The 25,184-nt window shown below is 39.8% G+C and overlaps 1 protein-coding gene across 1 annotated transcript in view; it reads right to left on the bottom strand.

Moving 5' to 3' along the window:
* ROCK2 (Rho associated coiled-coil containing protein kinase 2) overlaps nt 1-25,184 on the bottom strand; it is a gene marked incomplete in the record, with an annotated part of 2,656,097 nt that overhangs the window by 2,209,645 nt on the left and 421,268 nt on the right. Inside the window, 1 exon segment of the mRNA XM_044082273.1 lies at nt 20,576-20,836. Within this exon segment, the coding sequence (XP_043938208.1) occupies nt 20,576-20,836 (261 nt within the window).

The following is a 25,184-nucleotide window of genomic DNA, read 5'->3' as shown; positions in this document are numbered from 1 at the left end:
AAACATACATCCTTTACACAATACTGGAAAGTTTTTAATTGGAAATGCTTGCACACAGCATTCTTAACTCCAGACAGAATTACTAAAATTAATTATTCCACAAAGGGAGTATATGTTGGTGGTGTGAGCAAATACACAATGCAGACTAGAATCACATTTTTTTTCAACTGTGTTAAAATTAAGCCATTTTGGAATGGTATTAAAAACTTTTTACAAGCTTTATTTAATGAATCATTTAACTTATCTAAAGCTCTAGTATTACTAAGTGTGTACAAAGGTCCTCATTTGAATGAGTCAAATATGTATCTAGTGTATAACAAGAAGATGGAATACAAACACAATACTGACTTTGGAAGACTTCTACATCCTACTGAAGACCACAGCATTGTTGGAAATTAAAATTAAAGAATTAAGGATTCACCCTAAGCCATTTATTAACAATCCATGGAAAAAGTCTTATCATTGACTGACACTTTACAATAACTGAACAGATACACTCTGGTAACTGGATTGTTCTACCTATAAAGTAATTGTATATATTGAGCTCTGTTGTAGTGTCAGGCTGATGTAAATAGTGTACATAGTTATTTAAGATGTTATATACAAATACTATGGAATTTATTCAACTGTATTTGAAAAATAAAAAAAAAACTTTTTTGAAAAAAACAACACATTCTTGTCTTGGAGAAGGAAGAGCTTCTGTTGAAAGGACTTTATGATGGTTCCCAGGAAGAGTTTGAGATTTTTGAAGATTAGGGTGAAACAGTCTACAGTGATTTGTAAGGCACCCAATATCTCTGAAGTGGATGTTCCCTGAATGAGACAGTTGTCTAAGTGAGGTAAATATGGACAACTAGAGTTCTGCAATGTGTTATCAGAGGATCTAGGCATTTTGTGAAAACTCTGGGTGTAGATAGCGAAAATGGTAAAGCACAGAACTGGAAGTGGGAGCCTTGTGCCACAAATATAGGTCCTTCTGTGAAGGTCTACTATGGGGACAATGAGGTAAGCATCCTTCAGGTATACAGTGACTATAAAGGCAACTAGGAAGATCATGGGCAGCAATTTCCACAAGTAAGCATTTTGAATTTTGGGAGGTTGATGAACATGTTTAGCTTTGAGAGGTCCAGGATGGGTTTCCAAGTGCCCTCTTCTCTTGGGACTAGGAAAAGTCCTAGAGTACAAGCCTTTTCCTTCTTGTTCTGCTGAGACAGACCAAATCCATCCTTGCTGAGGTAGCGCCCTGAGGATAGTCTGTAAGAGACTTTCTTGCCATTTTGGAATGTCATAAAGGGTGGAATTTCTCTGAACTGAATATAGTACCCTCTTCTCTATGATGTTGAGGACCCATTGGTCTCTGGTGATGGATTTCCACTTGTTTAGGAAGAAGGACAGTCTTCCCGCAAGATGTCTGGAAGGGATGGTAAGGGAGAGGAGGGGAAGAACATAGTCACACTTGCTCTCACTGCTGGGTAGGCTCCTTGGAGCCCCTTGCCCTTTGATAGTGTTCCGTTTGCCATCTCCATGATTGCTTGTTTTTTTTGTTTGTTTTTTTTTTACCAGGGGGGGAGGCCTCCCCTTGTCTTGTCTAGGTGGGAAAGACCAAGGTTTTGAAGTGTAATTCCAACTGTACCTTGGGGTCAGAGACAGATAAAACTGTTTAACAGTTTAAATTTGCTTTCTTTTTTTTTTTGTCCAGTTTCTAAAAAACTAGTTCATCTGGTGGACCAATAAGGAATTCCTTGTCCAATGAGGAATCTAGTAGTTCAGTCTTTACTTGACCTCATCTAATCTACTTACTTGACCTAATCTAGAACAGAAGCTGCTGTTTAAAAACGGATAGTTAGCAATGCATATAAAATACTGCAAAACAACTTTACGAATCAGAGGAGGTCAGAAAAGATTGGGGAGAGACAGTGGAAAAGCAATTTACAAGTAATAATTTGAGGACAAATGTACTGGCACCCAAGCATACAACAAAGTCCATAAGGTTTAGAATTTTTGCTTGGAAGTGTATTCATAGGTACTTTTATACCTCAAGAAGACTTACAAGAATTTTTCCTCAGGTAGACAGCAAATGTTGGAGATATGATGGGGAAGAAAGAGGTAACTGGAGACACGTTTTTCAGAAGTAGAGTTGGCAGATTTAAAAAATTTCCTGCAGAATCCTCGGTCAGAAATATTGAGGAAGCAAATGGCTGTAACTTCGGAAAATGGAGAACCGATATCTGTGCAGTAACTGAGACCTGGTTCAAGGCTCCAGACAGCACCCCTGCAGTACCAGGCTAGTTGCCCAACACAATGCATCTGAAATTCTCAAGGTGCAACTAACACTAGGTAAGACTGCAATCTAAACTGTAGTTTGCTACAGATCCATCACCATGCCCCAAGATTCTCACTACACCTTTCTAAACATACTGGAAAATATTAAGATACAACCAAACACCCTAATACTGGGTGATTTCAACTACCCTGCCATTAACTGGGAAAACTACTTGTGTACCAACACCTTTGCCCAACGGTTCTTGGAATTCAGAAATTCCAATGCACTGGATCAACTAATCCATAGCCTCACCAGGGGCTCCAATATCCTAGACCTGGTCATTACCAACATGGGAAATCGATGCTCCACACCTATGGTCACCCTCTTGTTGGTCAGGTCTGACCATAAGCTAATCACCCTTAACATCCACATCCCACCCCCCCCCCCCCCCAAGGAAACCTCCATAAAAAACTTCTCCCAAGCCAACTTCATGCTACTCAAGTCAGAAATGATAAACTTCATGACACCCACGCAGATGGGAACTGAAAGTTTGACTGCTGAATCCTACACTAAGGCACTGTACAAGCACATCCACTCATGCATGAATCGTGCCATCCTAAATCCAACCAAGATGCTCTCCTCCAAAAAAAAAAAAGGAAGCCAATCTGGTGGTCCCCTGCCATAAACAAACTTTACAACAAAAGGAAGAAAATGTTGCAGAAAAGAGGAAAATCCCAGGATGCAAAACCCCCCTTACCAGCCTCAGTAAGAAGCTGAGATCCCTCATAAAATCCTCCAAAGCTAGTTATGAAAATAAAATTGCCAAAGATTCCAAAGACAACCACAAGGCATTCTATAACTATGTCAAGAATCTAAATGGCAATGCTCAGATCTGCACTGAGCTACAACAGAATGGCATTAAATATACTGATCCGAAGGATATTGCCTATATCCTGGCAGATCAATTCAGTGCTAACTTCACCCCCTAAACGGCCAATCTCAATACCAGAAGATTGCCAAATTCCAGTAATAAAGGCCACACAGGTAAAAAAAACGCACTCTCCAAAGTTAAGAATACAGCATCCACAGGACCAGATGACATCCCGGGCTGTGTACTAAATGAACTACAAAATGTACTGGCACCTCACCTAAGTGTCATGTTTAATCATAGCCTCACCTCAGGTGTTGTGCCCACTGAGTGGCGCACAGCTACAGTTATCCCACTCCACAAGGGGGGATCCACCACCTTGGATCCCAGGAACTACCGCCCCATCAGTTTGACGAGCCTCATCTGCAAGGCCATGGAACGTATTATCATGGAACTTATAAACAAAAACAATGACAACCTTCAAACACTGGACCCCACCCAGTTTGGGTACGTGAAGGTCCGATCTTGTCTCCTGAACCTGATTGATTCATCTCCAGAGCCGTGGACGAGGGTAAGGCGGTCCACACAGCCTATCTGGACTTTGCCAAGGCCTTTGACACCATCCCCCACTCTGGAATCATAGACAGACTTACTAAGCTGGGCATTAATCCCTACATCACTCGATGGGTTGCCAACTGGCTTACTGACAGAACCCACACTGTAAAAGTAGCAGACTCCAAATCCAGCTCCAGACAAGTGGAGTACCTCAGGGTTCAGTCCTGGGACTGCTCTTGTTTGGCATCTACTTCTCTGAAGTACAGGCCAACACTAAGGGACTCTGGCTAACCAAGTTTGCAGATGACTGCAAACTGGGAGCCATTACTGAATCTCCAAATGATGTGGATATTCTACAAAAGGGCCTTACAGAAAAAGATGCTTGGTGCCACAGCCATGGGCTTAAGCTCAATGCCAAGAAATGTATAGTTATCCCCTTTGGGAAAAAACATGTACCCATGAATTACCACATAGGTGGCAGTACACTAAACACCAAAAGTGTGATAAGAGACTTGGGGACACAGGTGGACAGTGGTCTCACCTTCGATAACCACATCGCCACAACAGTCAGGAAATCCTTCAATGTGACACACCTCATTACTAAGGGCTTTTCATCCAGAAAAAAGGAGGTCATTGTCCCACTGCACTCATTCCTCATTAGACCCATTATAGAATACAACGTCCCTTTTGGTATGTACCTCTCAAGACATCTGCAACAACTGGAAAGGCCACAGAAATACCTCACTAAAAGAATCACAGGCCTAAAGCAGATGCCCTACGTTGACCACCGTAAAAAAACTCCAGATATACTCTGTCGCATATTGTCTACTGAAAGGCAATTTCTGCTTAACATACAAGGCCATGTCAAACCCAGAGCTGTTAGACATGCTACACAAAGAAATCCCAATCCCTCAGAGCCACACGCTCCAAGGATTTAAACCTTGTCATCACAATAAACAAAACAAGTTGGAGGGATAGGTTCCTGACCCAGAGATGCCCCAGACACTGGAATAGACTGTCTACACGTGTCAAGCAGAGTGCTTCTTTGGCCCTCTTCAAAGGAACCTTGATGATTGGATGGGAGAAAGGAAATTCACCCCGGGGAGCACGTCAGTTGCCCTGCTAGACAGGGGTCCAGGGAAGTAAATAGTGTGGGAAGAAATAGCCAGGGAATTGGTTATGGCTAGGCTTGTATAGGCCTTAGGGTCGATAGCCTAGTACCAACTTATGAACCCATGACTCTTTTGAGCTGGGACACATGATCTGAAGAGCCTACAGATAAGTAAAGCTTTAAATGAGGAATGGCACTTGCGTAAAACTGGGATGGTCGAATGAGTCTTTTCCAGTTTCCGTAATGCTGTTGTGAAAATGTCTGAATGCACATTAGCAAATGTACACTACTATTTGCTAATGTGCATTCCATGTTCTGACAACATATTGCACTACAGACGGGATCAAGAAATTTACCTTTTTCCTCTCTGTAGCCTGATCTCGGAGTTAAAATATATAATTTGCAAGGAGTGTGGGGGGGTGTACAGCGGTTTGCACCCCCTGCAAAACTTTAAAAACTTGTGTTGTAGACATACAAATCATACAGCAGCTTCAGCACAACTTCCTGAGAATCTGGCATTACATCCTGACATTCCAAATTTGTTTGAATGTGGAAGTCACAGTGACGATTTTCGAAATTCCATAAAAGTGACATTGCCAAATCTGGAAAGTCAGTTCGATCAAGTGAATAGATTTTTTTTTTCTTTCAGCTTTCTGATAGTAAACCATTTAATTACATTGGCTGCTAGAAAAAAAATACTTAAAATGGGAATCAAAAACTAAACCAACTGTATTTAAAGCATTACATATTGTAAAAGAGACAAAAATGGAAGTGAGATCTTTAGAAATGGGAAGAAACAAATTGCATAGAAATAAATCGATCTTGTTGGAAACAATACATGTAGAATCATGTTCAATAGTTTAGAAGAAGGTAGGAATTGAGCAATTTACGTAATGTTGGACTGAACAGTTCTTATAAAGAAAGAAAACATTTGTAATTTGTAATGTATGTTAATATGGTTTGTTTTCACTTTTGAGAAACCAAAAAAACAGGTAGCAGGTATGCAGTCAACTATGCGGTCCCACCTGCAAACAATGGAGTCTACATTTATTGCAGATGGGGTCGATAACAGAGACTCCAACCAGGGTGAACCAGGTCATACCAACGGGGATGAACCACAGGCGGTGAAAGGTAAAAACAATGGTTCTTCCTTTACTGTTTGGTTAAACAATGGATTCCGCTTAATTAGTGGGATCAGTTATAATTCAACAACTACTCCAAGTGAACCAACTACTGGTTCCGATGAGAACTCTATTATTAATAAGCTTAAACTGTTTGATTCATGTCTTGTAAAGCTCAAAAAACTGCAACTCGAGATATCTTATTTTCGTGAGTGCTTAAATAGGAAGGTTATCCCTAAAGGCCTGAAACGGGTGTCATACCCTACGGGTTTGGAGAGTGGCTCTGCTTTCCACATGGACCTGATTAACTTGTTCGACCGTCAAGGGTTCGAACTTATCGAAATCATCATTAAACATTACACCACATGGGTAGAAAACCTATCTTGTTACGTGACTGAACTGGATGAAAATATCTAAACCCATTGTGAGTTAGGAAGATATAAATATGAATATGAGCGTATTTTTAACAGTACAGATCAACATATGCACAAACTTGAATCTAATAAAATTAAAAAACTGGATAGAGACATTAAGGCGTACAGTTTAGGTACTGCCTATCCTATTCCACCACCGACACAAGTCTGGGGTAACAAAATGGTTAACCCCAGAAAACTCTATCAACTGATTGGAAACCGGAATGTTGGTCTGCAAGAAACTGGGGATAATATCGATGAAATTGAACCTGATAATAACAATCATCGTGCTGGTCCCTCTGATTCCCACGGACAAGGAGGGAGGAGTACTCTGTGGTGTAATAGACTACGCAACGCCCACGTAGACTATTTACCACAGCGGGACCAGAATTTTCAGCAAGGCCCCGATACTGGGGCCAGACAAAAGCAGAAAAATTTTCAACAACCCCGGTACAAAAACAAAAGAACATACAACAACGTCAAGAAGTAACAATTTATCCTGATGCTGGGGTGTCATTGAATTTGGCTTTACACCAGCAATTGCCTATTTTGGACATGGATGTAAACTGTTATAATGACTTTATATCCCTTCCTGGTTTGCTTGAAGTTGAGGAAGTATGTGCCGGTTCACCTGCGATTATTTCGAATAAAGCAGGCGATTATAAACTGTACAATTATAGTGACACTCAATTCAGTACTGACATGGTTGATTTATTATCTAAGGGTCTCTTTTATTCCATCTAAACCATGGAATATTGTGGACACTATTTTGGACATTAAATCTTTTGTGAGGAAGTTAAACTTCCATGTCTTAATGGGAAATATATTTGATGGTGATTCTAATGACATGTTCCATGTGTCTAGCACGTATAACCCCCCTTTACATCCCGTGCTCGACTTATTTGAGAAATGTTGTGAATTAGATGTCAGACATGCTAATACATATAAGTATGCCAGGAACCTTTCTACTAATTTGAGTGATGACGAAAGCGATTTGTTACATTTTTTTACAACACAGGGTATTAGGTTTTGTAAACCTGATAAAGGTGGGGGCCTAGTGGTGTTTAGTACACTCGATTACAAACACCGGATGATAGAGTTGCTTAACGCTGAAGCATACGCCCCTAGTTCGCGTTCTGAAGTAAACAAAGCTTATAGTACCATTAGGAATTGCATAGAGGATTTATTTATTGAAAGATGTATAGACCAAAAGACCTATAACTATATGAAGACACTGTATCCCAGATACCCTTGTATTTTTGGTATCCCCAAAATCCACAAGAGTATTGGAAATCCACCATTGAGACCTTTAGTGGACAGTAGGGGATCACCCACATACTCCTGTGCGAAAGTCCTAGATGCCATTTTGCAGAAATATCTTGCAAATGAGCCCCAAATTTGTAAGGACTCGTGGTCATTTTTGGAAAATATCGGTACTTTGAAGTTTGATGAGAATTATAATTTTCTCACTGTCGACGTGAAAGACTTGTATACTAGTATACCCTACGATATAGCTTTGGAATGGGTGAGTTTGATGCTTAAGAAATATAATGCACCCATTAATGAAATCGACTTGGTGTCGGTCCTCATAGACTTAGTATTATCTAGCAACTATTTTATGTTCCTAAATGACTTCTTTTTTCAAAAAGTGGGGGTCGCTATGGGCTCCCCCTGTGGAGGTAGTACAGCTAACCTGGTAATGGCCTACTGGGAATCTGAGTATGTCTTCAGTGGTAATAGGTTTTCGGATACCTTCGTTTTTTATACTAGATTTTTGGATGATATTTTCATCCTGTTTAAAGGTAATGAGAACGACAGTCAGTTAGTTATTGACTACTTTAACAACACCACTGAGTTTCTTCAGTTTACATCTTCATTTAGCTGTGACACTACGGCTTACTTCGACATTTGTTTAAGTAAAAATTACAACCTGCATGCATTCACAGCTAACATATTTAGGAAAACTACATACTCTAACACCTTTCTTCATTACACCAGCTGTCACCCTTTCCACCAGAAGAAATCTGTTGTCAAGGGACAGCTGGTGAGAGCTTCTAGGATGGTAAGCTTGGATGAAGATTTTTTTACTGAATGTACTGTTATTAAGAACATGTTCCTCCACAGAGGGTACCCTGAACCACTACTTGATTCACTCATCCAGGAGGTTACAGAAAAAAGATGTGACAAAGTATATTCCCCTCTTTTGAGCATTAACTCTATGGTATCTACTATAGAGTTGGGTATGGGTCTAGAGGTGACTAGCTGTGGTAATGCTAATAAGGATGTGCCTGCTAGTATCGGGCAGCCCGAGAACAACTTCTCTGTAAATTTCATAACTACTTTTAGCACATATAGTAACCACTGTGCATCTATCTTGAGGAAAAACTGGGACCTCTTTAAATTATATCCTGAGATTCACCAGAAAATAGGTGAAGGACCCAGAGTGACTTACAGGAAAGGGAAGAACCTTAAATCCCTATTAGAAAAGCATGACACACTTCTAGTGAAGCACTCTGGTATGCACAAATGTTTGCATTGCAACTATTGCAAATTTGTGGTTGAAATTAATAAATTCCAGGTAAATGGAACAACATATAAATTGAAGAGTAAATTCGACTGTAATTCAACGTTTGTCACATACTTAGCCAGATGTACATCCTGTCCAGCATTTTACATAGGTAAAACTGAGAGGAGGCTACGGGACAGGATGTACGAACACTTTTATGCTATTAAAAAGGGCAAACTTGAAAATGCCCTTGCTAAACACACAGCATGCCATTTAAACCATAGCTTTAAATTTATGGTTATTGATCAAGTCAAAATTGATCCAAGGGGAGGTCCAAGAAACCTCAAACTTGATGAACTTGAGTTAAAATGGCAAGTGAAATTAAATGCTTATAGTCACCCTGGACTAAATGACTCTTGTTCAATCAGTAGTGTGTTGAAATTAAACAGTCTGAAGAGGTGACCAAGTATAGGTCCCTAAGAAGCTAAAGAGTGTATGTATATACATGATTGATTTACATATATTTAGTACGCACATTTTGTAAGTAGATTCTTATTAGGGGAATTTTTTCAAACATTTTTTAAATATAGTTTTCAGAAAAAAATTTTCAAACTTCGGTTTATTTAAGTTTCTTAGTAGTCTTAGTTGTTTGGATGAGTAAATAGTATTTTTATGACTACACTATATTAATTTGCTGTTAAAATTACTTGTACATACCTTTTAACCTTTTTTTCAACACTTTAAAATTGAGATGTTTTTATAGGGGCTGTTGTGCCAATTGAGTGAATTCTACTATATATATATATATATATATATATATATATATGGTTTTATGGACATTGAACGTATTCTGATGAAGTCAGCTTTGTAGAGCTAATGAAAAGCGCTTAAATAAACGTTTGCTGCCGACTGCATACCTGCTACCTGTTTTTTTGGTTTCTTAGTTGTTTTAAGCCTTTGTTTTCACTTTTATTAATGTATGTGTGTCTATACCTTAAGTAACAATTGAAGTTATTTAAAAACAACTATATTTCACCTTCATGAAAATGACAGCTCCCTTCACAGAATCACCTCTCACTTCTCTCCTTAACCACTTCTATTTTCTTACTTCCTTTAAGCACTTGCACGTCACCCCCCCCCCCCCAAGAAAAGCAAACTCTAAGGAATACAAAAATTACAGATGTATAGCAAACACGACCCACAGCAGAAACATTTGAAAAACTTCCATGCAAACAACTCTAGGATCATATAAACAAATAGACTTCTTTGTGATAACCAATATGATTTCAAAAATTCTTTCAGTACCACAACACATTTATACACAGCTATCATGACAATATGATTGATTAAAAACTAACAGGGAATCTGCTCATTGATAAGACAACAGCACTGAAAACAGTAAAATCATAACTTGCTCGACTACAAACTTACCAAATTCAGTAAAGGCTCAAATACAATAACATGGTTTCAAAGTTACCTCCAAAACAGAGCATTCCAAGTACATCTAGGAAATTGTCTTTTGACTGAAGGCAATATTAACAGAGTAGTCCCATAAAGATTCGTCCTTGTTCCAGTGTTACTTCCCTCTTCATTAATAATACATCCAATGACTTGCCCCACCTTAACTTCGTTCTTTATATACAAGATATCTTACTATTGGAATCATGTAAGAACACCTTGACCTATCAAAATAAACTAAAATCTAGCTTTACAAGATACATTCCACTCGACAAATGAAAAATATGCTCCTAATCCATCAGCTGAAGTTTAACGTCATGGTATTTAACACCCCACAAAAATCCATATATCCCCAAATCTAATTATTACCGATACAAATGGCAACCCACTATCACCTGTAACAGAACCCAAGTACCTTGGGAGCACCCTGGAACTTGCTCTTTCATTGACCAGACATACTAACAATATTATTTGCAAAAACATTCCACCAGCTAAAACTATGCTACAGTATCTCACACCTCCTGAACCTTCTAGGTCGCTGTCAAATCTACTAGCTGTTAAAAACTGCCCCCCCAAAAGAAAAAACTACAAACCAAGCAGCCTAACTACACACTTAGGATTAACTAAGAGAGCATTACCCTCATTAGACTTTGTTTTAAAACATAGAAAGCTTTCTCTACGCTAGGCCCAGTTTCACCCATCCATCCACAACCCATTTTTCCCATATTTGCACATGGGGTTGGGGTGTCACTTCAAAAGTGACAATCATCCAGAGCCACAGTTTACACAGCCAGGTGGCTAGCGCTGCTGTGATTGTTGTTTTACACCACACACACACACACAAACACACACCGCAGTAGGCCCAGCTGTTTGGAATAAATTACCTGCAAAAGTGAGGCAGCAAAAGACACTTCAATTATTTAGAAACAAGTTAAAAGAACTGCGTAAGGACATCAGATGTTCTTGATTCCATGACAATGGCTAGTTGTTGCAGCCCATGCTATACACACTTATTTGTAAATACATACTTTTAACAAATGATCACCGGCTAAATTAAATGTCTACCTTAATTGCACATTAATATCACCACTTGCATTTAAATTGGAAACAAAAACATATAAAAAAAGAAGTTATGTACTCACCGCAATGTTCCATGTTTTTTGTCCATCTCGCCATTCATTCTTACTTGGATGGGTTTGGAGCCGATACTCGGCTCCAACTCAGCCGAATACACAGCTGGAAGTCTCAAACTTGGCTTGTGGCAGGTAGGTATCCCATGATGCAGTGATGCAACTCTCCAGATCTTGTTTGCTGCTGACTTACTAATGAGTAACATAAGTAAATATATATATATATATATATATTTATATATATATATATATATATATATATATATATATATATATATATATATATATATATATAGGACCCCATACCAAGGAGAAACAATCTGAGTCAAGGAACTCCTGTGACGAGGAAAGATAACCACCAGGTCCTCTAGGAGTCCTTGGATGGGGAGGAGGGAGGGGTCGTAAGAATGAATGGCAAGATGGACAACAAACATGGAACATTATTGTGAGTACACAACTAATTTATGTTATGTTGTCCTAGCTCGCCTTCATTCTTACTTGGATGGGACAGCGTCCTTAGCACCTTTTCCCCGAGGAGCTAACAGGAGTACACCTTTGAGCACAGTGGAACCAAAAGAGGCCCTATCCCTGGAGGCCAAATCCACTTTGTAATGAGTGATAAATGTATGAGGATTGGCCCACGCAGCTGCAGGACAAATGCTTTCCATAGAAATTCTGGCCTGAAAAGCAGATGAAGTAGCTAGTGCTCTGGTTGAATGACTCCTAACTTTGAATGGTAGTTCTCTATTATTGGAGGTATAGATAAAGGTGATACAATTTGAGAGTCAATTAGAAAGGGTAACTTAACTGGCATACCCTTTTTTGCCTCAGAGAAGGAGATGAATAATTGGTCAGATTTCATGAAAGCTTTAGTTCTATGCAAATAGAATCTGAGTTGTCTATGCACGTCCAACTGATGGAATATATATATATATACTCTGCCTTGTTGGTATGGTTGGGAAAGAAAACCGAGAGGTCAATGGATTGATTGATATTGGCTTGACAGCAAACCTTAGGTACAAAGGATGGATTCATTTGCAACGATACCCTGTCCTTGTGAAAAATCAGACATGGTGGTTTAATGGATAATGCTTGCAACTCTGAGACCCTTCTGGCAGATGTCACAGCTACTAGAAAAATGGTCTTCCATGACAGAAATCTGAGGTCACAAGATGAAGAAGGCTCAAACGGTGGCAGTGTAAGTTGAGAGAGAACAAAAATCAAATCCCACGGAGGAAGTGGTTCCTTTAAAGGGAGGTCTCAATAAGGAAGCGTCTTTCAAAAATGCATTACACAACCTGTGCAACATTAAATTAGAAGAATGGTCACCAATGTGGAAATTTGAAATTGCAGCCAGCTGGACCTTAATGGTTGCTGCAGCGGAGCCTTGTTGGAAGAGTTCCACCAGGTATTCTAGAATGAATGCAATAGGCGCAGAAAAAGGGGTCACTGTTTCTATTTTGTGCCCAGTGAGAAAATCTTTTCTACTTGCTAGAATATAGTCTCTTCTAATAGAAATTGTTGGGGTGAAATTTTGAAGCCTGACTAAAGTGGGAAGTGGAGCAGCCACGCTGTCAAGTTGAGGGTGTGGAGAAAAGGATGAAGTGTACATGACGTGTGTGTCCAAAAATATCGACCACAAAGCAACGACATTGTCACCTGAGGAAGCAGATATACTCTGTGAACGTACTTTGTACTAGCGTGGTTTACTTCTTGCCTGTTTGATTAAAGACAATAATTATTCAACTCGTTGCTTTGTGGTCGATATTTCTGGACATTTACTGGAACTGTTACCGATCCAATGACTTGGAATTTGTTTTGTTCTACCTGACATATGTGTCAGCAGGTCTGGAACTGGGTCCAGAGTCCAAGGCTTCTCATGAAGATGAGGCCAAAGGAAGGGGAACCAAATCTGACAGGGCCAACATGGGCCAATGAGAATCATCCTGCTTCCTGGATGACGCTGGGTATGAGGGGAAATGGAGGAAAGGCATAAAGAAGTCCAGAGGGCCAATCGTGTACACGTGCGTCTCTTGGTGTCTCCCCCAGTGGGGGAATTAGAGCAAAGTAGCTGCTGCACTTGGCATTCATGGAAGTGGTGAAAAGATCGCAGCAAGGCTGACCCCATTTCCGGAATATCCTTTCTGCTATGTTCTGGTTCAGAGACCACTCGTGAGGCATCAATATTGCTCTGCTCAGCTTGTCTGCTATCACGTTGGACTTCCCCGGGATGTGCGTTGCTACTAGAAAGCACTGGGAAAAAATTGCCCATTGCCACACTCTCAGGGCCTCGTGACAAAGAGGATAGGATTTGGTTCACCCTTGCTTGTTTATGTACCAAACCACCGACACTGTCTGAAGGTATAGCAATCATCCCTAGAAGAGAGTTATGGAGTGCTTGCAACGCCAGAAGCACTGCTCTCACATGTCTAGGACATTTATGTGCAAGTGGGCCTCGTGTTCCTGCCACATACCTTGGACCATTCTTCCCAGGTAATGCCCCACCATCCTATCTGGGAAGCATCCATGGTCACTGTAGTAACCGGTTGTCGTGGAATAAAGGGTCTCCCAATGGTCACATGGTCGGACTGGATCCACCACCATAGGTCCTTTTTGCATTACTCCATTATTCTGATGAGGTGGGACATTGGGAGCTCTTGAAGTGACCATTGGGAGAACAAAAGCCATTGAAGGATTCTTATGTGCATTCTGGTGAGAGGAACTAGTGTTATGGTTGAAGCCATTGTTCCTAGGAGTTTCAGAACTACTTTTGCCTTTTCCTTGTCCTTGGGAAGAAGGTGAAGTACATGCTGCCTGACGGCTGAAATTCTGTCGGCTGGAAGACGTGCCATCAAAGAAACAGCGTCTAGATCTGGGCCTATGAAGATAATATGTTGATAGGGCAACAAGGCAGATTTTTGTAAGTTGACTGTTATGCCTAACTGAGCACAAATTTCCAAAGTCACACCCCTGGCTTGCTGGAGTAGATGCTTGCTGGTGGCAGTTAGGAGACAGTTGTCCAGATACAGAAAGACTTGGGATCCCAGACACCTCAAGTGAGCCATGACTACTGCCATGCATTCGGTGAACATTCTGGGGGCTGTAGTGAGACTAAAGGGCAGAGCTCGGAACTGATGATGACTGACTCCCAGCCGGAAGTGTAAATGACTCCTCAATGCTCTGTCCATTTTATGTGGTAGTATGCATCTTGGAGGTCTACCAAGCACATCCAATCGTCTTTCCCTAAGAAGGAAAGTATTGACTGCAGTGTCACGATTCAGAACTTTGACTTTTTGACAGATTCGTTTAACTTGCTTAGGTCTAATATGGGTCTCCAGTCCACTGTTCATTTGGCACCAAAAAGAATCTTCAGCAAGTTCTGAATCCTGTTTGGTCTGTGGGGACTTCTTGGATGACTCTTTTGTCTAGAAACTTTTGGATTTCTATAGCTGCTTGCTCCCTTAGATTGGGTGGGACATCCGGGACTGTTCTGATTTGTGGGACAGGGTAGCAAAAGGGAATGAAATATCCTCCGGATATTATTCTTAGTACCACTTGTTTCTTGTGATATTCTGCCAGGCTTCTGGGTACAAAGACAAACGCCCCCCAGACTGCCTCCAGAGTAGAGCAGGAGGGCCTCCTTTCAGGAGCGCCGACAGGAACGTCCACAAAAGCAGTCACTGTCACCTTGGTTTTATGGACCCCCCTCTGCCTCTAGGACAATGTCTACCATTGTTACCCCCCCCCTCTGCCCCTGGGGAAGGATTCACGTTGTCCGTCTTGGAAAGCTCCCTGGGATCTTTTGAACCACATTTTCCCCACTCTTCTGAACTTTAGGGTAAGGTCTTGAAGGTACAGAAAAACGTACTCCAATGGCAGAGAGACTTTTCAGTTCCTGCTCGCATCTGGTGAGTGTGTGTCCTTTACTTTGGGTCCAAAGACTGAGGAACCATCAAAGGGGGCATTAGTAAAGTAGACTTAAAAGGTTCCGCAAAACTGCACAAGCACATCCAGGAGTGTCTCCTCAGGGAAACTCCTGAACCCGCTGCACTGCTCACTTCATCCGCTGCGCAAGATATCAGCCTCATGGAGAAGTTGTCGATAGAATTTAAGGTGGATAGCTGGGAAGAGACCTTCTTATTCACCCCCGCAGCTAATGTACTTTGTAGAGCATCTCCTAGCTCTTTCAGGAGATCTCTTTGTAGCCTTACAAAGTGAGTTAGGTAGTTCAACGATCGGACTGTAAAAGTCGCTGACGAAAAGACACTTCCCGTATCTGGCCATCGTTCGAGAATATTTGTTCGGAGAATGAACAGATGAGGATGTCTCAGAGAGTTCCTTCTTGGTGGCTGCTGCCACCACCATAGCATCTACAGGTACACCCCTTTGTGAGAAAATCCTTTCCAGTAGGGGCAGACAAGAACTTGTTTGGCTTCCGAGGGACTGGTACCATAGTATCATGTGACTCCTACACTTTTCGCCTGACCAAGTCCATTAGATCAATGAAAGGCAGAGACACCCAGGAGGCTGAAGGTTGAGATCCAAAGGCTTTCAGGTACACCAACTCCTCATCAGAAGGGGTGATGGTTTTCCAGCCGCCTCTCTGCTTTAATATCTTTAGGATATCTGCAAATGAGATATAGTCAGAGGATGACCATGGGGACCCTTCTGACTATTCGAGGTCAGTATCTGAGGTGACCGACTCATCAGGGGATTCTATATCTTCCTCTTGCAAGTTCTCTTCCAAGGGGCTCCTCAGAAGGGTATTCTGGGGAGGCCTTGGAAGACAGGGGTTCACCCAGTGGGGGATCCTGAGGCTCTGGATCTCTGCTGTCCTGTGGATGGGATGGTGCTGAGACAGTAGCCAGTGCCTTAGAGGGACGGATGCTGGTATCCCTATGTAGAGCTGTAGAGGAAGACAGCACACTCATCAGCTCGAAAGCAGACCTCACCAGTTCCGAAGTTGTCCCCGGCTCTGAAGAGACAGAGGACACCCCCTGACCCAGGGAGATCGGCTTTAAGGCTGACGTGGGATCCAATTTCACCCGAGCCGATGCTCCAAGGGGTAGACTCGTAACTGAAGTTCAGGCCCGAGTGCCCCCCACGGGGGCCGGCCACAGAATTCAAGCTCCCAGACACTCCGGATGGCCCTGAGAGAGTCTGAGTAGATGTCTGCTCCATGATCACTGAAGGGGGTCCCAGAACCGACAGTTCTACAAGAAGAGGACGAAGAAGAAGAAGCAGCACTCTGTACAGCTTCCTCAAAGGTTGGCTTTAAGAGCCCCTTGAGAATCAATTTGTTTCTCCTTTCCTGTAACACTCGTGCGCTAAAGGAATGACAAAGTACAATCCTCCTGTAAATGAATAGCCCCTAGACAGTATACGCAAAGGACATGTCTGTCAGCAATTGACATTTTTTAAAGCCCAAAGGCTTATGCTCCCTCGCTCTAGATTCTTTAGACACAACAGAAGAGAGTTCCCAAAAATAAATTGCAAAGGCAACTTTTCAGAACTGATATACAACACACTCTAAGCTCAACAACACTGCAGTCTAAGTAAGGACAAACTAGAAACTCTGACGAAGAGTAGCACTCTAATCTAATAAACACTACACATATAAGTAACTATAACTAGAGAAACTTTAACAAGAAGAGTAGCACTAGGGCCTTTAACTTAAATGGCCCTAGATACCAGGAATAACGCACACTAACTACTAATACTACCAGCCCTCTAACTAAAACGGGTGATTAGCTCTCTAATTTAAACAAGCTAAATATCAACTACTGCTAAATATCAACTACTGAGAAAAGGTAGTAAACAACACACCACTACAAAAAAACTGTGGGATACAAGGCCTGCGAAAAAAATCGATAGCCCAAAAAACAGCAACCAACAGAAGAAAGAGATAAGATTAGCTACATGCTTAATCTATTTAAACACACTAACAAACACTATAAATGCAAGAAAACACTAGAAAAATTAAGCTAATTGCGTGAAAAAGACAAAAACTTAGCCACAGCCAAGAAGAGCACATCCAACCTCGTAAAGCGGCAAACGAGATCTGGAGAGTTGCACCACTGCATCATGGGATACCTACCTGCCAAGAGCCAAGTTTGAGATTTCCAGCTGTGTATTCGGCAGAGTCGGAGCCGAGGATCAGCTCCGAACCTATCCAAGTAAGAATGAAGGCGAGACAGGACAACATAACATGAACTGTTTCAACTTTTATTACTGTACTGTGTACAACTCATTGTATTCTTCAGTCTATGCATAACTTTCTGTCTGTGCCTTGTGCCATGGTACCCAGGTCACAACTGAAAAGGGTATATCGACCAGTCTTCTTTACCTTGCTATCAAACTGAAATAAATTAATCAAATAAAATAAATGAATGAATAAATAATTCCATCAATCATTACTTAACATACCCCACTCAGCATGACAAGCAAGTGAGAAGCTCTCTGCCTCACGGCTGCAGGGTCTGGGATTCAATCCTAACTTCCAGTCTGTCTGTGCAGAGTTTACATGTCATTCTCATTTATCTGCATGGATTTTCTCCAGGTATGCTGGTTTCTTCCACTTCCCATAAATACTGACTGAAATGGATACACTAAAAGTCTATATATTTATAAGTTTGGATTTATCTTAGCAAATTTACATCCATAGGTACGCCACACATCCCTGACTTTGTCCCATCTGGGAGAAAAACATATAAATGACTCAAGCCCATTACCTTGAAGTCACTCCACCTCAAGATAATATACATTTACTACAGTCCCACAGATCTTATCTCTCCATCACTGCTGCAAAGTGGCACAGTGAGAAGGTCTTTGTTTCATAGCTCCAAAGTCTGAAGTTCAAGCCCCACTTCCGGTAACTCACTGCCTCTGTGGAGTCTGCAAATTCTCTCAGTGCCTGGATGAGTTTTCTGTGGATTACCCAGTTTCCACCTTCCTCCCCCAAACATGCTGAATTATTGCCTATAATAAACAGTAAAATATTTTGTGTCATATGAAACCTGGGCCATGGCTGAAAAGGATTTACAGAGACAGCCACTTATCTGATTAAGTAATAAAAAAAAAATCCTGCAAATCCTGTGGAATGCATGAAAAAGTGACTTGGCAGGAACACATTTTCAATGCACGGACATAGGCTCTGGAAGATGTGACAACTGTCAGAAACCATCCATTTTGGAAAATGTGTTTGTTCACTTCTTTGGAGGTACAAACAGGAATGCAAGTAACTAATTTCAGCCTGGATTTATTGTTCGCCAGCACATAAAAATCAAGTGCAGTACTGGATTATGAACTCTAGAAAGTGAGATGCATCAAAAATGTAAAGCAGCAATCCACAATGTTGCTATCAGTTATCCAATGAATGTGGCTAATAACCTCTGTTCTACACCACACAGTTTTATGGTTATGATACACAGGATTACAACAAAGTCTTCAATCACAACCAACTTATATTTTTGAGGTATGGATGTCAACAAATTCATTCAGTGTGTAGCAACAACTTGAATCTTGACATCCAGTCTGAGAACAATTTGAGAACATAAACCAAGTTGGTTATGATCGGAGAGACTTGAACATAATTCTTTGCAGTGCATGGAGCTTTACCTGTTTTAATGTACTACTAGTTACAGAAAACAGAAATAGAAGTGTAGAGGTATGAAGTGCTTTACAGCTTTGAAAATTGCAAAGTAACTTGGTGCTGCTTTACAGACAGCTGCAAGTACAGTCCGGTACTTGATCCTGTAAAAAGCTGTAATGCACTCATGCTACACACACAAAAAAGAAGTGTGACAATGTGAATTATATTACAGCTTTTAAGAGAGAGTTTTAGCTTCTTGCTGCTGTTTGTGCTCTAGTGTGAAATTAGAATTAAACAGAGCTGGAAGGTGCTTAAGATTGTATTTTTGCAAATATGAAGCACAACTGCAGGGCACCATAACAAAAACAGTTATGACGGATTAACATTCCCTAAGGTAGTAGCGATTTATTTTTCTCCTTTGATAGCTCTTCTCATTAATGATGTTTTGTCTATGTATGACAGTTAAGACAAAATTAATAATGCATATTACATTAAAAAAAAAGAGTAATTATGTCCTTAACTTGATACAAGTTGCTGAGTCATAGTTTGTACATGACATACAAGATTCTCTTTCTTCTTTTAATCCCTGAAGTTATGTCTGTTTACTATATATATATATATATATATATATATATATATATATATATATATATATATATATAATTTTCAAGTCTTTGGACACTAAGGGAGAAATCTGGAAAAATCACAATTTCAGTCTGACAAATATAATTGACACAATTTGTATTTTGTCTAGTAAACTGTTGACCAAAATTTCTGTTAACCTCCAAATTAAACAAGCAAGTAAATAAATAAAACCACACACTTCAAATCACTATATGAATGGCTATTCTACAGTGAACAAAACTGTAGCCAACTGTGTGCAGCACATGCATGTCTTAATCACATTTGTACATTTATATAAATCAAAATATATGTATTCTTTCCTCACTACAGTAGAAAGGTACCCTGAAAAGCTCAGCATTCTCCTAGTATACTAGCCTCCAAAAGCTTAAGTATTTCAAATGTTTACACCCATTTTAACTGGCAGATTTACTGTCAGGGCAACATCTGTACTCAGTTGTGTTAATGGCACAATTTCACTCCAATGCATCTCAGTAACCTAACACACTTTTCCATATGATAACCTGGATAGTCAAGACTGGGTAGAGCCAATTTTCAGCAGAGGCCCAGGAAAGCAGTTCCACATGAAAGTCAGCAGTACAACTAAAGCATGCTAACACTTCTAACGAACTTCCAGTAGCTATAATACCTAGTGCAGCAACATGCAAAATATCTGGACTCATCAACATACCACAAACAAATATCAAGAATTCAGGTTAGAATAAATATGTAACTATAACATACAGTACACCAGGTGTGCAATATCTAGCATTATAAACATATCAGCAACATTTGCTGCAAACACACACTATACAGTAACATTAAACTAACATTAAAGAAAAAAAATGAATATCTCTACAACTCCAAGTGGACAGATGGCAAGTTAAACTGAAAAACTTGTAGATCATATTTTGTATAGAAATGTACCGTTCACTTACCTTATCCATTTTCATGCACGTGCCAAAATCAGCTAATTTTAAGTGCCCGTGTTTGTCTAGCAGCATATTATCAGGCTTCACATCACGATGTATTAAACCCAATGAATGGATAGCATCCAGAGCAAGTACAACTTCAGCTGTGTAGAATTTTGCCCATTTTTCAGGTACTTCATAGTTACTCATAAGGTTTACAAGGTCCCCTCCAGGCATGTATTCCATTACCATGTAAAGATATCGCTCATCTTGGAAGGCACTGTATAGCTGTATTCAAGAAAAAACATAATTAAAGTTTAAAAACATCCCTTGCTATGCAGAGATAAACACATAATCCAAAATGTAGTTGAAAAAAAAAGAATTACTTTGAAACTAGTCTGTTTCATTTCAGATTTCTACACATTGAAATATCACACCATATGGGAAAAATAACATACCTACTGTCATCACTAGATCTTAAATGCAACCTTTTACAGTGATCCACAGCCTAGGCTTGGTATGCTTCATGTATTTTACTACAAATAAACCCCCCACTTTTCTGTGCTGAGAAAATATACTATCAACTCATTAGAGCACAGTGTGCCTCCAGGTGTTTCTGCAGTTACCGCCAACTGATGCCTCCAGGAATCAAATATTACTTGTTCATATTTGCATTAATCATTCCAGACACATGATACATACAAAGTACCAGAACATTTCATCAAAGCATACATGATGGCAAACACAATTGTATTGATATTTGACGTTGGTCTAATGCGGCTAAACAGATACTGAATATTACTTGTATACTGCTTATTTGTATTATAATAATTTTCATATTTCACTAAATATCTCAACATTCAGGTAACAGTACTGCATCGCCTTGTATGTAAGCTGACAGGTGTATAATGAAAATCCTGCTGGCAGTATTTGTCTTACTTCAATGATTACCAAGATATCATAAGCTGTTAATACAACATTACAAAATTAATATTCACTGCCTTTATTTTGGCTTATAAAATCCATTTTAAAGCCTTGAACTGGATGTAGGTCCCAATACTAACATTAATTTGTCCTGAATAGTTTGCCATTTACGGTTTTCTTGTAACAATCATGGTTCCAGAGATATGAGTATTTGCTTGAACTGTAAGGTGACAACTTCATTTTTTTAAAGGCTCTAGCCACACCGACTGGGAGTTAAAGGTACACACACAAAAGAACTTGTCGCTCATCTAGTCAGGATGAAACTGACAAGCATTCATGGATTCTGCTCAAGCAGCTTTATTATGTACAAACACATCAGGATTGAAGCTTACTAACTTTAACTTAGATAAGCTTATAAACAAACGACTATCACACTCATACATGCTCATTCTCTGGCTGTACTCTCAAAATGGCACTGAACCCAGCACGTGCTTGCTATTTATATGCATGTGCCGACCTTGAAATGCTTCTTAAAGAAACAACACACACACACTATTCTACATCCTCCCTCTTTGCGAAACAGTCATGCAATATTGACATCAACTGACATGCAATTAATACAAATAATTCTTTGTCATGCAATTACGCAGAACTAAATACATGTAGACAATTAAGTCCAGGTTGTTGTGCATTTCACACTAGGTTTGGAAATATGACCAAATCGTGTAACTTAGAAATTAGAATTACTTCTAGCAACTGGGATGGTCTCTCCTGAATGTTCAACCTTGGGGACATCATCAGGAATGGAAGGAAGCAGAATTTAAGACACGTTCTGCAACAGGAACATTGTATAGATTGCTCTGAGATCCAGAGTCTGTATCAGAGGAACAATGTTGCAATATTGATTCTGATACAAGAAAAAAATGTCTACAATTTCTCCTGTACTCCAATACCTTCAGATTCTATGGAGTAGGATCTCGGCTTGGCACATATACGAGTTACTTGACCAATCTGGTCAAAACCTTTCACTGTTTGTATCCTCATTGTCTCTCTTTCTTTCAATGGATGAAGAAATATGCTCTACTTATCACAGTTGGACTTCTGGAAAGCATGCCTTCTGTATAGTTGGGCTTAGATTGTTCTGTTGTTCTTTGCTTTAAGCCTCAACAAACTGGAATTGATAAGCAAGTATATCATCAAGGCGTATGTTTCTGGGATTGAGTAAATTCAAAAAGACGTTGGTATTGACACGCTTTGACTTCTCTAGTAATTGCTTTGCACTCTGTACTGCACGTTCAGTGAGTCCATTTGACTGTGGATATTCTGGACTACTAGTAACATGTACAAAGTTCCATTCTTTTGCAAATTTCTGAAACAACTGACTGGTAAATTATGTACCACTGTCAGAAACGACCTGGTGTGGACTACCATGGACTGAGAAATGACGTTTCAACTTGGTGATAACAGCAGTAGATGTTAGGTTAGGTAGTAAATCGATCTCAAACCAGTTTGAATATGAGACTACCAACACTAAGTAATGCTGATTGCTCCACTCAAATATATCAGTGGTTACTGTTGACCAAGGCAGTTCAGGGACTTGACTTAGCTGAAGTGATTCTTTTTGCAAATGCGGTTTATTACTACTGCATACTGAAGAAGAAGCACTTCATTAATATCTTTTGCTAGAGAAGGCCAAAATATTAGTCCTCTCGCCTTTCATTTGGTAGATTTGGAACCTGGGTGACCACAATGCAAAAGCTGGATGTATTCACGTTGTAAGGAAGCAGGAACAACAGTTTTAGGACCTCTGGAAATGCCATCTTCCATCAACATCTCATCTCTATAAGGAAAATAATTTCGCACTTCAAGTGGTAAACTGGATTGCTTTGACGGACAGGAAATCCTTCTATGTGGCACACCTCATCACTAAGGGCTTTTCAACCAGAAAAAAGGAGGTCATTGTCCCACTGTACTCATCCCTCATTAGACCCATTATAGAGTACAATGCCCCATGTACCTCTCAAGACATCTGCAATAACTGGAAAGGCCGCAGGAATACCTCACTAAAAGAATCACAGGCCTACAGCAGATGCCCTATGCTGACCACCTTAAAAAACTCCAGCTATGCTCTGTCGCAGACCGTCTACTCCGAGGCGATCTCTGCTTAACATACAAGCCATGTCAAACCCAGAGCTGTTGGACATGCTACACTTAAAGAAATCCCAATCCCTCAGAGCCACATGCTCCAGGGATCTAAACCTTGTCATCACAATAAACAAAACATGCTGGCGGGATAGGTTCCTAACCCAGAGACTCCCCAAACTCTGAAATATACTGCCCATACATGTCAAGCAGAGTGCCTCTTTGGCCCTTTTCAAAAGGAACCTTGATGATTGGATGGGAGAAAAGAAATTCACCCCGGGGATCACGTCAGTCGCCCTGCTAGACAGGGGTCCAGGGAAGTAAACAGTGTGAGAAGAAATAGCCAGGGAATTGTTATGGCTAGGCTTGTATAGGCCCTTGGGCCAATAGCCTAATACCAACCTATGGATGTGAGGTGGAGACCATGTTTACTGAACTACAGCATTATAAGAATTTACAAAGAGCAACGAAAGAGAACATGTTTCACCAAATATTAAATCATGTGGTGTTTACATGAAAATTATTATGGCAGGGGACTTTAATTGTGATTTAAGGAGAAAATATAAAAAGAAAGGGCACAATGTTAAAAAAATTAAAGGGATAAAAATTATGTTAGCTGTGTGGAATAAAAGTGAATGCAAAACTGACTTTCACAAGGTTTGGGTGTACAGTAGACAGTTTTTTTGGATCATTTAACAATATGGATGGAGGCGATGGGAGAAAAGGAGTATATTACAATAGGAAAGGGAATAAAAAGAATAAATGAGAAATTATGGGATGAACATGGAGAGTGGGAACCACTGTAATATGGGTGGACCATATAACCATAAAGGACTTTTATAAAAATTGATAAGAATGGTTGATTGAATTTTCAAATAAGTATAAAAAGTGTTTCTTTTCAATAGCAGGGATGATATAAGAAAGTAAGAAAAAGTGTAGTATGGAAAGATGTAAAGAAATGTATTGGGGAATTCAAACATGAATACAAGAGATTATTATGATATGGCAAAGTAAACATATAAAGGAAAATCACAAACAGCAAAAACTAATCAAAAACAAAAAAACAAAGCAGCTGTAATCTTCTCAGCAGGATTTATTGTGTTAGCGCTTCTGTCTAGATTAATATCTAAACTTCCTCAGACAACTTGTTCCCAAAATGCAGTAGTTTTTATACATTTCAGTTAAACAACTATTAACGCCATTACCCTAGCAAGAATGCAATTAAGTAATCAATTGAAATAAATTCACTCCGACTTGAACTCAAAAACTTAATTGCTGAAGTTGTTTCACCCCCACAGTATACTAAAATGCATTAAAAATCCATACTTATGACCTTATAAAATTGTTAAGGCATGAAGAAAAACATTAAGAAAGACATTAGGAAAAACAAAATACATACTTTCATATTTAAAACCATAAGAATCATATATATTCTTCATGCAATATATGTATATTATATATACATGACATTTACCTATCCAGAGCCTTTAGCTTCAAAATACACTTAATAGAAGCACATTCATTAAGGCCTGGAAAAATATGAGCTGTTTAATGGTCAAATATATAAACA

Source organism: Protopterus annectens, chromosome 1.part1, assembly GCF_019279795.1.
Source record: "Protopterus annectens isolate FY-2018-M chromosome 1.part1, PAN1.0, whole genome shotgun sequence".
Classification (NCBI taxonomy): Eukaryota; Metazoa; Chordata; order Ceratodontiformes; family Protopteridae; genus Protopterus; species Protopterus annectens.
Note: the sequence above shows the minus strand (reverse complement) of the source record. Positions and strands in the feature narration are given on the sequence as shown.